At 40.4% G+C, this 12,636-nt stretch overlaps 1 protein-coding gene across 1 annotated transcript in view; it reads left to right on the top strand.

The window, feature by feature from the left end:
* The window catches only part of LOC112115862 (protein crumbs homolog 1), a 193,831-nt gene extending 183,474 nt beyond the window's left edge, over nt 1-10,357 (top strand). The window contains exon 11 of the mRNA XM_026655619.1: nt 10,142-10,357. Within this exon, the coding sequence (XP_026511404.1) occupies nt 10,142-10,357 (216 nt within the window). The remainder of the gene's footprint in view (nt 1-10,141) is intronic.
* The last annotated feature ends 2,279 nt before the right edge of the window (nt 10,358-12,636 follow it).

The raw sequence follows: 12,636 nt of genomic DNA on the forward strand, positions 1-12,636 counted from the left end.
CCGCGCCGCCGGTTTTTTTTTTTTGTTTTGCCGTTCTGGCCGCCTCGTTTTTTGTTTGTTTGTTTGTTTTTTGCTTGGGGTGGCCAAAAAGCCAGAGCCGGCCCTGGTGTAAACCTGCCATATCAGTAATGATTATAATGAGACGGGGGGATACAGAAACACTCCCTGCCCATATCTATCTGTGACCACCAATGGAGGCCTCGCTTGAAGCTAAGTCCAAACCTTTTGCTTCACATATGTATCTTGTCGCTCTTCTCAGCACTACATTGTTGTGGGGAAAGGGGGGCAGGGGCATCTCGTTAGAAGTGAGCAAATAGCAAATACAATGTACAATAGCCACATAGAATATTTACACTAACCTCAAATGGCAAAGAGAAGATGTTCATTTTGTCTGAGACTTTCAAAGGGACCTATGAGAGTTAGGTGCCCAACTCACACTGAAAATCACAGGAGTTGGGTGCCTCTCTTGGGCCCCTTTGAAAATCCCAATCTTAAGGCCTATCATGCCCATATGTGAGTAGGTAAGCTTTTGGCCAAGAGATGACGAGCTCTTTCAGCTCCCACTGGCTTCAGTGGAAGATTAGAATGCCCATTGCTTCTCAGAAGATGCTCAGCATGTCACAGGATTGGGCCACAATTTGTGCTCACTGTGACAATATGCACCTACGCTGGCTGCATACAGAAATTAGTCACAGCGAGGTCATACAGTTCCCATAGCGTTCTTCTATTTTTATTGACCAATGGCATTTGTTCCTCCGTCAGAACTCTCTAGTAACAAACATTGTGTCCGTACATCTTTTGGAGCACAGCGTGCAGGGCCCACAGCATGCCTTGGAATTGTAGTGCTGTCTGCAGGATCTGGATTGGACAGATCTTTCATTGGAATTGGTCAGAACAAATATTCTTCATTCACAAGGTAAATTATTTCTACAGAGAGACTAGTGACTAGGGGCCAGATGATAAAAAGATGCCCTTTGTTAAACTTGTGCAATTCCATTAAAGTCAAATGAAATCAGCTGGGATCACACACAGGGGCTGGGATTTGACTGTATATGTTGAAAACAGTGCAAGTTGATACGCACTAAGCATTGCATGCCTGATTCCAGTTTCACCTGGACTGGTGTAGTGCTGGTATGACACCACTGCCTTCAGTGGAGTTACTCCTGATTTGCACCAGCACGAAGGGGATCAGAATCAGGCACTGAATGTTCATTCCAGATGAGAAAAAATGTGTGAATTAGTCTAAGGTTCAAAAAAATGAAAGGTTTACATTAGAAATAGTTCAGCATGCTCCCTGCCATGCAGATTGGTAATCCAGATGCATTTCATCATCCACCCCTCCTGATCCCCTGCCCAGCTCATCTATGTCCAAATCTTGCCACTTCTTCCAACATAACGTTTCATGCAGGCCCTCATTATCCCCCATTTTGAATGTTACAACCTCTTCCTCTGCTCTGTCCTCTCTCCGTCAATGCCCACATCACCCCACTCCAAGCCATACAAAAGGCTGCTCAGAGATTACCCTCCTTGCCCATTGCTCTAACCATTTCACCCTCTGCAACGAATCCCTCCATTTCTTCCCTGTTCTGCAGCACCAAATCCTCCTCACCATCAGTTTTTGTGTATTTCTGCCCCTCCCTACTTACCTGCTCTTAGCTTTCAACACCTTGCCCTGCCCTCCACTCCTCCCCCCACCACCAATGACAGCTTTGGCTCCCCATTCATCCACTTCAGCCACAACCCACTTCCACATAGCCCATAGCATGGAACACCCTTCCTAAACAGACCTGTAAAGCCTCTGCCCTTAGCTCCTCCAAATTCTTCCTCAAGACCCATTTTCTGCCATGGCACCTACAAGAAATTAACCAGCTAAATATAGCTGGATAGGGGGCAGTAGGAGATAGTTACTGTTTTAAATAATCTTTTGACAGGATATTTTATCCATCCTCTTAAATTGCTTGTCTTCTGAGGCTTCGATCCTGTGGTGGGATCTGTCCGTGTGGATGCTTACCTTTCAGGTGTCGAGCCTTATGTTGTAAGATTATTTTCCTATATATGAGGCCAGCACCTAACATACTGTGCTGTGGTGCTACCATAAACCAAGTAATAATTATATGTAATAACTAGAAGCTTTACCCAAACTGGAGGGAATGTCAATCCACAGAGACTGACACATTTACTAAAACACTGTGTCTTATTGTTTGCCTGGTCTGAGATTTAGCAACTGTGGGCCAAATTTGTCCTGAGCCTAATTTCATTTAGTTCAGGGGGTTTACATGAGGGGTGCATTTGCCCTCCTGTGTTTTTAAATTGAAGCAGATGGTTAAGTTTTACACCAGAGGCTGTCAGTAGAATTTTAAAAGGCATCTGATAACAACACACTGAAGCTGTACATTCAATCTGTGCAGCACCAGCAGAATGGTCCTGAACAGAACTTGAGCACATTTGTAAAATTAGCATTGGCAGTCGTTGCAAAACAGTATCGGTTTGTATGCTAAAAGCCTACTCCTTAATAATGGCTTTTCTCCTGAAGCAGCCAATTGAAGCATTCTGCTCCAGAGATGGAGAAGTGATGGTGAAGGAGAAAAGGCATTTCAGACTCAATCCTGCGAGGTACAGACCAAAGCATTTAACCATGTGCTTAAGGGACTATGCACATGCTTGAAATTAAGCACATACATGATGGGAACCAGAGCACTCAGTGTAGGTAACACATAGGAACCCCTCTAGAAAAGATCACTCTTATTAGGTTGCCTCCTGTCTAAAAAGACCATCCCAAATAATCTCCAAATATAATGCAATGCTGCCTCATCAGACCACCTCCATTAACCAACCAATATTGTACAATGAATACAACACAAACAGGATATTAATATAGCAAGCAGTTACAGAAAATATACTTTAGATCTATTTGTCCTTTGTTACGTTCTTTATAAGTCATTCTTTAGAGTCAGCTACTGAGTTCAGCAAATCTGGATTTCCATGGGCTAATAATGTAAATAAAACGTTAGTTTAACTGACTATTGCTGCAACCAAATACTGGAACTTTGGCGAGAGTGGCTTGTTTTGGTTTACACATTGCACCATTTTTAAGAGCTCTAGGAACACTGATGATGACCCTGATCCTGCAGTTTGAATCACGTGAGCAAAATCCCATAAGGAGTCCTAACTATGCAGATCAGATGGCAGGACTGAGGCCAACATTTGTAATTCCCATGTTTTAGCTGATGACATCTGCCTCACTGTTAATATGAGACTCTTATAGGGCTCAGTCCTCAACTCCCCTTGAAATCAGTAGGTGAAACCTGGCCTCACTGCAGTAAAAATGAGCTTTGCTTTTGACTTCAATAGGGCCAGAATTTCTTCCAGTGAGAATGAATGTTCTCATTCTTCACCTTGCTAGGCTAGATTACAATAGACAGCTAAATCCACAGATTTCAATCATCTGCATGTGTGCTCGCTTTCTAACGGGAGGTCACAGATGAGATGTTTCTTGCTTGAAAAAACAGACTATTTGACTGTAAATTAGAAAAATACAATCCAGTTTAGCGATTGATCACAATAGCTACGACCAGCTGTCCCCCAACATTTACTTGCAAAATCGCCAGCACAAATGGCTGTTAGACAACTAAGTTTTGACAGTTCCAAGAAAGGAATTTACTCAGATCATGCAATGCATTTAAGCCATTCAGCCTATGTTCTGTACTTCAGTGGAGAGTTGACAGTGATGATTATGATTAGTTACTTCTGAGACTCTTTTAAAAAAAGGTTCAGAGAATAACATTCAGCGAGACGACATTGCAGGTATTAATAAACCATAAAATAGATAAAATAAAATTAAGGTTTAAATGATAGGTTGAAGGAATTAGACTAATGGTCGTTACATGGGTGAGTTAAAGAAAGAGCTTTTCACCTCCAAAAGTCTGGGCAAAATAGAGCTCAAGTAGACATGAATCTGTTAAATTCAACTGAGTCCATAGTGTCTATTTTTTTAGATAGAGAAACCAACATACAGGTCTGCACAGCTCTCAGACTCTGCTGGTTGATGTTTAATATTGGAACAGCAGCTGTTTATTCTAGGTGATTCTAGCCAGAGAAATCAGTGTTCATTTGTGAACGTAAAGAACTCACAGCATTTTAAACAGAAAAAGGAAAATTCATTTAGCCCTGCATGTGTTGCTAATTTAATGCCATTTTAAGGTATTGGGACAAAGTCAAGATATTAATTTATTGCTACTTTACTGTTGTTATAAATAAAGTGGGGCCCCATATGCCCCAAGCCAGAGGTTATCAGTGCATCACATTATAGTAGGTTTGTGTACAAGTGGCTGGATTTCTTACTGAACTACTGGGGTTCCTGTTGGAAACTAACCTTAGAATAATTTTCTGATAAGAAGGTTGCAAATCCTTAGTGATCAGTGTATCTATGAATTTTTTAATCAATTTTATGGCTTTTCTTTGACTGGTCAAATTAACATTATATGCCCTCACCCACTTTAAAGTAATTCTGACATAGATTAGAGCTACTCAAGCCAATAGTTGCTCATTACTGTAGCAAATGTTTTTGGTTTCTAGACAGTAAACATGAAGACATGGACCAGATTTGCTTCAGTAGGAATTAAGCGATAAGCTGACCAATAGTGTCAGGACTCATGGTTACTCACCCAGGAAAACACGACACCTCTGGGCTAACTGCTCAGGGAAGTGTAATTGTTCTTAGATGTAGGAGAGCTGGGCCGATTAGACTTCACAGTTCAGTACTTTTTAGGGAAGTATTGTCAATATTATTGGTTATTGTTTTCCCAATACTGAATGGAGCTGACATAATTCTGCAAACACAGCATCAGGTTAGTGTCCTATTTCGTCCACAGTCTGGAATCTACAATAGCCATTCACAAACCCAATTAAAGAATTACAAATGGATTCAAGTAATTTATGTTAAAAATCTCTAGCCCAATTTAGTGAATGATGTAACATAAACATCGAGTTTCTTTTTGCTTAAGTCCAGTAGCTAATTAAGAGCAATTTTCAGAAAGAACTAATTGAGTAACATTGACTTTTATTATTTTCTTGCTTTAAAAGGTATAAAAATACCATCTTGCACAAGTTTTTCTTTAACTCACAAAGCAATGAGCCCCGAGTAAAGGTCTGTTGATGATTGTTATCTGCAGTTGGATGAAGTGCAAAATGTAGCAACAGGTGTAATGAACCAATAATAAAGGCTAGGATTCAGAGGAGCCCTAAGGGAATTAGGCACCCAGCTCCCACTGAGCATTTAATGGGATAACTCCCATGGGCCCCTTGGAAAACCTCGGCAAAACCAGAGTTTTTTTTTTTTTTTTTTTGGGCAAGACTGAGGTGAACATGAAGATAAGGCTGTGACTCCCAAATGCTGGATACTGAGCTGCTGGATACTTATAGGCAGGCCCTGATCCTGAAAGCCACTCCATGTTGATGGACCCCTATGCCTGTATGGTGCCCCTGTGAAGTCATGGTGTTTCATGCAAGTACAAAGGCTGCCGACATGGAACAGTTTGCAGGATCCAAGCTTTACAGTATAGGCAAAGAATTTAAGAAATTACATCACCCATTCAGGCACTATGCTGTGCCCATCACCATGGTGTCGGAGTACCTCAGAGTCATTCCTCCATCTATAGTGGTCACCATTAAGCAGCAAGCATTTGCCAATAATTTTTCACATTGGGAGTGGACATCACAGTTCATGCCTATAAATTGGTCACCATTATAATCTTTACGATATTACCTAACATTAGTCATTTAGTATTACATCTGTTCCCTACATACAGTTAATTATTTGTAAACAGCACTGTACTTGGATTAGAAAACAACTGTGGCAACTGCATGGTATCTGTTAGCAAATATTGAATTTTGAAAGGCAGCCACTGAGTATAACATTATCTTTTAGGCCATTCTGATAACCAGCTGTCTTGAAGAATAATTTTACAACATGCTCCTATTTAGGATGTTTCCAGGTGTTCTGTAGCAATTTGTTTGTGCTGAGACATAATAAAATATACCACATATCCTTCCTTGCTTCTCAGGATATTTTTTCTCTCTTCTCTTAGTGCTCTAGGGAAAACTGCTTGTGTTGGATCCCATTACAGCCCTGTGACAAAACGATTAAGCATATTGTATACTGAAAGCAAGTGGCCATGACCTAATGTTCAGATCAAAGATGGAGCTCTTAACACAGCTATCATGGGAAAGTTGGCATAGTATAATAGCAAAATGTGATGCTAAATTGAAAAGTGATGTACTGCTGTGATGATCTGTGCGGAGACATTACCCATATATTACTCAGTGCCTCAGTACTGCAGGAATCTTTGAATAGTGGATGACCTTACATGTATCACAGGCCAGTGAACACCTTATTCCTGTTGGTAAGCATACTCACATGAGGAATCGCATTAGAGTCCAAGGGACTAGTTATGTGGGCAACTGCTCACTAATGCAAGTGAGGGGTTCACAGTCTGGCTCCATACAAAGTGCAAGGCAATAGCCAGGGAAAATAACAGGATGAGTTTAGACAGAGGTGTGACTTTAATTCTTCATTTCCTGCTTTTAAATCCAGCCCCTACCATTATTCAAACATGTTTTTATTGTGGGTTTGTTAATTGACACCACTTCCCCTTAAAAAGCAGGACAATTATGTTCCTAAAGATGCTGCTCAGGGCTTCATCTTTCCTGGGACCATGAAAGATTTTTTTTTCATGTTTCCAAGTGTTGTCATCAATACCATATATTGTGACAAGCCAATCCTGATGCCCACATTCGAGATTTTCTTTTCTTTTTCAGACAATACAATTTCTTTTATGTTTTCCAAATTAAATTAACTGTTCAGCAATCAATTAGTGAAGAAACAGTTGATCCTGATGGGACCAGACTACAGAACCTTCTGGCAACTCTACATCAGTTCACTGCTAGTGCTAATCGGGCTACCCGCACTGTAAACCTGAGCTTTGCTATGAGAGCTGACAGATCAGGAGGACAGTCCATGACCCACAGTTTTTAATAGCTCAATAGGGCCTAGCCGAGTGGATTGAGGAAGGATGAATTTTTTTAATATTGGAAAATCAGCAGTGAACACTGAACAGAGAAGTAAAGTTGGTCAATATGTCCCTTTATGATAGAAAATGGCTCTACGATCTTACTCAAAGCTGTAGCCACTTGACAGATTGGATCAGGTTGAGATGTTTTGACAGGTTTCAATTCTAGGAACATCTGTAACTCCACTGGCTTCCTCCAGTGTAGGTCACTGTCCAGTCAAGAATGCTCCTAAATCAAACACAAGAAGCATACAGAAGAGGCAGAGCTCCTCTCCATAATAGCATTTCTGTAGTAATTTCTATTGCACTAGACTGGAATATCCAGGCACGGAATGGTTATGCACAAGGATAAGAATTCAGTGATAAATTAAGTAGAATGATTACTGCAAAACAACAGAAATGTATTTCTATACTGATCAGTATATAGTATGAATTCAGCTTGGATAATTCTGACATTTATTCCTATTGTATTTGTGTTTTTTCATCGTATAAATTACCATACAATTTTTGTGTGTGTGTGTAAATCTCATCTCCAAAAAATACCATGATCGGACATGAACTTAGAATCTACTATTGATTCAAGTCTCTTCATAGGTGTAGTTATAATAGGATTTACACTATTGCTGATTCACAGAGTTTAAGATGAGATGGGACCATTAGATTCTGTAGTCTGACTTCTTGTCTACTGCGAGCTATTAAATGTAAGCTAGTAAGCATTGTATTGAGCACAATAACTTGTACAGATGGTCCCATTCAAACCCAGGAACACAGAGTTAACTGTGAGTAAGGGGAAAGGATAAACTAGTGGCACTGCCTGGGATGCAGGAGACAGGGCAATTAACTTAATCCACCTGTGCCTTACTTCCCCAATCTGTAACATGAAGGTGATACCTCCTAGGGCGTCATAAGGATAAAAATCCATTCATGATTGTGTGATGCTCTGGTACTACGAGGGCCATATAAGCACATACAGACACACACAGAGAGAACTGAATCTCCAACAGAAATAGAAAACAATATTTTTAAAATGCCAGCTAAAGAGCTTATGAAATGACATTTCCAATATGACACAATAATATAGTAGACTGACATGTTGTGTTGCCTCATCTCAGGTATTTGGGTATTGTGTGGTCTGTCACCTGGAGTAGGTTATTTCTATACAGGAAAATTAATTATTTTTAAATCATAGAGGAGTCATATTTAACAATCAAGGGCAGAGGAGAGAGTAATTGCAGCTGCTCGTAAAGCCCCCTAGGAGAGACCTTGAGCCAAACTTGCTTTCATTACTGTAGCTGGATTTTTTTAAATCCAGAAAGAAAAGATTCTTTTAATATTTTTCCTGTGGCGCTGTCATTGTATTGCAGAAGAGTCTGAACGGTGGGGTTCAAGATGTGTATATTTGGCATTTATAGAGAATTAATGCCCAGCTTAGAGTATCCCTGTTCTGAATGCAGTATTATCCTCAGCACTAGGACTATCCCTGCATACTCCATGGGAATGACTATTAAGCAGATCACTCAGTGTGGGTAATGGTATTCTGAAACAAGCTGTACCTAACTCTCTGGGAAATGGGATTTGAGTTCTGACCTGCTGTTTTCTGTTTCTAAACATTTTGGATTTGAAAGTTCTGCCGCAAGCACATGTGCATCTACAACAGTTCAATTGTCACTTGTAATACAAATCAAAAGATGATGGCAAAATCTGCCTGGAAGACCAATTCCTTGCAGGGTCATTCTGTCCATAGGGACCACTTTTGCATGACACCCACATCATTTCAATGGCTTCCATGACTGCAGAAAGACTGTTTTAAACAAATGTTTTCATCTGCCAAAAATCCAACACTAAAAAGTGTTTCTGGCAGATTTGTTTGCCTGTACATGGTGCATGTTGATGTTATTACCTTTCCCATTGCTGTATGAAAACAGGATATAAGGGAATACAATCTATATATCCATCCTGCACTGTATTGCTTCCTGAAAAGGAATTATGGAAACATGGGCATGTCTTCATAATTAAAGATGCATAGTAGTCGATCTGTGGGGATACTACAAAATGTTTTCTGTGAATATTTATTGATTTGAATTTCCCATCAAAGGCATTTCAGTTATGTTCATGTGTGTCCTTTGTGTGTTCTCAATCTGAAACCTTCCTACACCACCAGACATCGTTTAGGGTCCAAACAAGGATCCGCCAACCCTATTGTGTCTATTGTGCTGTTTGCTAGAATAGCTACCTTGTTGTGTTTCTACCACTTTTTTAGGATAGGTTGTTGGCCTATCAATCACTCAACCCTCATCCAGGATCAGTGGGCTGCTTTTCTCTGGTCTCTGCCCTTAGAGCTGTCTGGCTTAGGTGGCCCTACCAAAATTCCCATCAGCATAAGTCTGAGGGTCAGTGGAATACCCAAGTCTTTCCACTACCTGATGATGCAGTCCCCAGGGAGGGTTTGTGTGTTTGCATTATGCAAATATTCCAGGAAACAACTGTACTGGCAGGAATGTTCAAAGGAACGGTGTATTTTACAAAAGTATTTATGGAAAGCAAAATCTGAAATTGTAAGTGCAAGTCTTCGCACCAGAAACCTGATGCATCCAGTGAGGGAAAAAGAAATGCCATGTGCCTATGTATCCAATGAAAACTGTTAAAATTTAAAATATCAAAGACTTGCAATGAACTGCTTGTGAACTACCTATGGACAAAGAATTGTTAGTAAAAACAATTCAGCAAACAATTTCTGAATACTAACTCCATTTGTGAAAAACACAATCTGCTCACAAATTGCAAACAGAAAGAAAGCTGTAAAATAAACTAGTGATTATACACGATTCACTCAGCTCTGGGTAGGTGCTCAAAAGATAACATGCTGCAATAGATTTACTTTCCATGGGACCTAAAGCACCAAACTTTGGAAGGCTAATCTACTTTTCTACTAGCAAATATGTTCTTTAAAATATTAGATCTTACATTATATTTGAAATTATTATTTCAGAATGTTTTCCTACCATGGTAGCTCCAGTGTGTGTGCCTCTATGTTCTTAACATCAATTATATTGCAATTATTTCAATCCTTTCAGTTAACAGCTGACTTGATCTCGAACATATTCACCGCCATTGGCTCAGTAACGTTGGCCTTGTTATTGATCCTCTTCTTGGCAGTTGTGATTTCCGTCATAGCTGCCAACAAACGGGCGACTCAAGGGACTTACAGCCCCAGCCGGCAGGAGAAAGAGGGATCCCGTGTGGAGATGTGGAACATGGTGCAGCCACCACCGATGGAAAGACTGATATAGCAGAAAACACTCCTCTGTGCTACACACTGGCAGGCATCTGGCTGAAAGGAAATAGAGTAAATATGATGGAAATGGTTGTTAATTTTGTTTTTGATACCAAGAAATATGTGATGACTTTAGGGGCTGTTGAAAATATTTGGCATTTAATCCAATAACCTTAAGGGTCTTTAGTATTTGAGTGAACTGATGCCAGCTTCTTGGACTCCCTGAACTTGGACCAGCTTCTCAAAGGACAATTTTGATTGCACTGGAATTTTCAGCCTGGGTAATTAACAGTACGCCTTACAGAGTGTAATGGCTTCTGGGAAACATGTAAGTGCCTGTCTCTCAGATACAGTTTGAACCACAGCTTCTGTTTTGCTTTTCCCTTTGACTGCCTAGTGATCATTGTTGCAGAAGACAACACAGAGAAATAAAATAAGCCTGTACAATAAATACATCATAATTATGTCATGAGAGGTATTAGCATTAGAACTGTGTCTCAGCATATCTACTTTCATTCTTTAATCAGGGATTAAAAGGAAGGTCTGGGGAAGCTCCTCATGAAGCAAAATAAACCTTTCAAAAGTTATTGGCTTGCTTCCCTTCAATGCGCTCATTTCATCTGCTGTTTCACCACCCTTTTCCAATGCCAGTAGCCTTCTGTGAAAACATGTGCCCTTCTCTAAGCATCAAAAATGACACTCCAAACTGTTAAGATGACACAGGTTATTTAACCAGATCTCTTTAAAGGCATGGAATCTAAACATCATTTCAACCCTGCATTCCCCACCACTGTCTTGTTCTGACTACATCACTACACTAACGTGCACTACTAGCCCTCATGCAACCCAGGTCATAAATATACATTAAGTACAAAACAGACAAGCTTGCTCTGCTGCCCAAGATTGCTGGAAAATATCAGGAAAGGAGAAGGATTGTCTTGTACCTAAAGCACCAGACTGGGAATCATGAGATATGGGTTCCCAGCTCTGCAGCAGATTTCACATGTGACCTTGGGCAAGTCATTCACCTTTCTGTGCCTCGGTTTCCCTCTATTGGGGGATGATAATATTTGCCTACCTCATTTCCTTAATATATGTCAAAACTTTTGTGGGAAGAGCTAGAGAAATGTAAAATATAATTGATGGAGCAAAGGAAAGTTTGGAAAGTCTCCTAACAATATAGACACAAAGGGGTAATTTTTCAATAGGACTTAAGGCTCAACCACCCCATTGGGGTAACTAGCACCTGCCAAAATGCATCCACATTGTTTTGTGTTTACAAGTTACATGTAGGTGCAAGTGTTATCAGCAAACATCTGGCTAGCTGGTTTGCATATAGAGTCAGGTAGTTAAAGTGTAACTAAGCTTTAAGCTCCCACAAATGCTCACAGAATGGAGGCGAGGCCACTGAAAATTTGCTGCTTCCCCCGCCCCCCCAATTACTTCTCCCGGAGTTCCAAGTGCATAGCATTTTTCATAGCGCCTCAATCCTACCCCAGATTTGGACATGTACATGGCTCAAATGGTTATGCCAGTACTACAACTGAGATCAGCTGGATCTACTAACTAGCATCCCACTTTTTAAATGGCCAAACCGCAGTCCTCAATGGGCTACTGAGGACCAAATCTGACCAAAGTTTATATTCTTTATGGACTATCATCCGATTACAGAGAACAATCCGGGGGGGGGGGGGGAGGGAAGGGGGCGAAGCTTCTGTCCAGCACTAAAACATTAGTGAAACAGGAAACAAACAGAAACCAACACAGAAGCTCCTTAGTTACAACTCCTGCAGCTCCACTGAAGTCAAATACCTTGAACTCAATGGAATTGCACAGACTATAAAGCTAGGGTAGAATCTGGTGCACCATGTATTTTGAATGAGTAGATGTCAGTTATCTTTTAAGCTGCTCCTGACTTCAATGAACCCAAATGACAGCTACTAACAGAAAGAAAGAAACCAAAAATATTATAGTAGAAACAGTGGAGCTTTAGCTGAGCTGTTAGCAGAGTTTGATTTGTTTATTATTACATTCAGATGACTGACACTGAGGCCCTCAGCACTGGTTTACAACTTAGCTTAGCCATTATAGTATGAGACTAGTCCTGATGACTCAGACTAATAAGGAACACAAGGAGGTTTGGTATGTATAGAGATATGCAAAATTTTTCAGATTAAATTTATTTCAACAAAAAAATGAAGATTTGGATCAACATGCAACACCCCCACCGAGCCCAAACACAATCCCATCCACCGTTTTGGCATCATCATCGCCCCAAGCTGCTCCCCACATATC

Source organism: Terrapene carolina, unplaced genomic scaffold (assembly GCF_002925995.2).
Source record: "Terrapene carolina triunguis isolate 2854851 unplaced genomic scaffold, T_m_triunguis-2.0 Scaffold210, whole genome shotgun sequence".
Lineage (NCBI taxonomy): Eukaryota > Metazoa > Chordata > Testudines > Emydidae > Terrapene > Terrapene triunguis.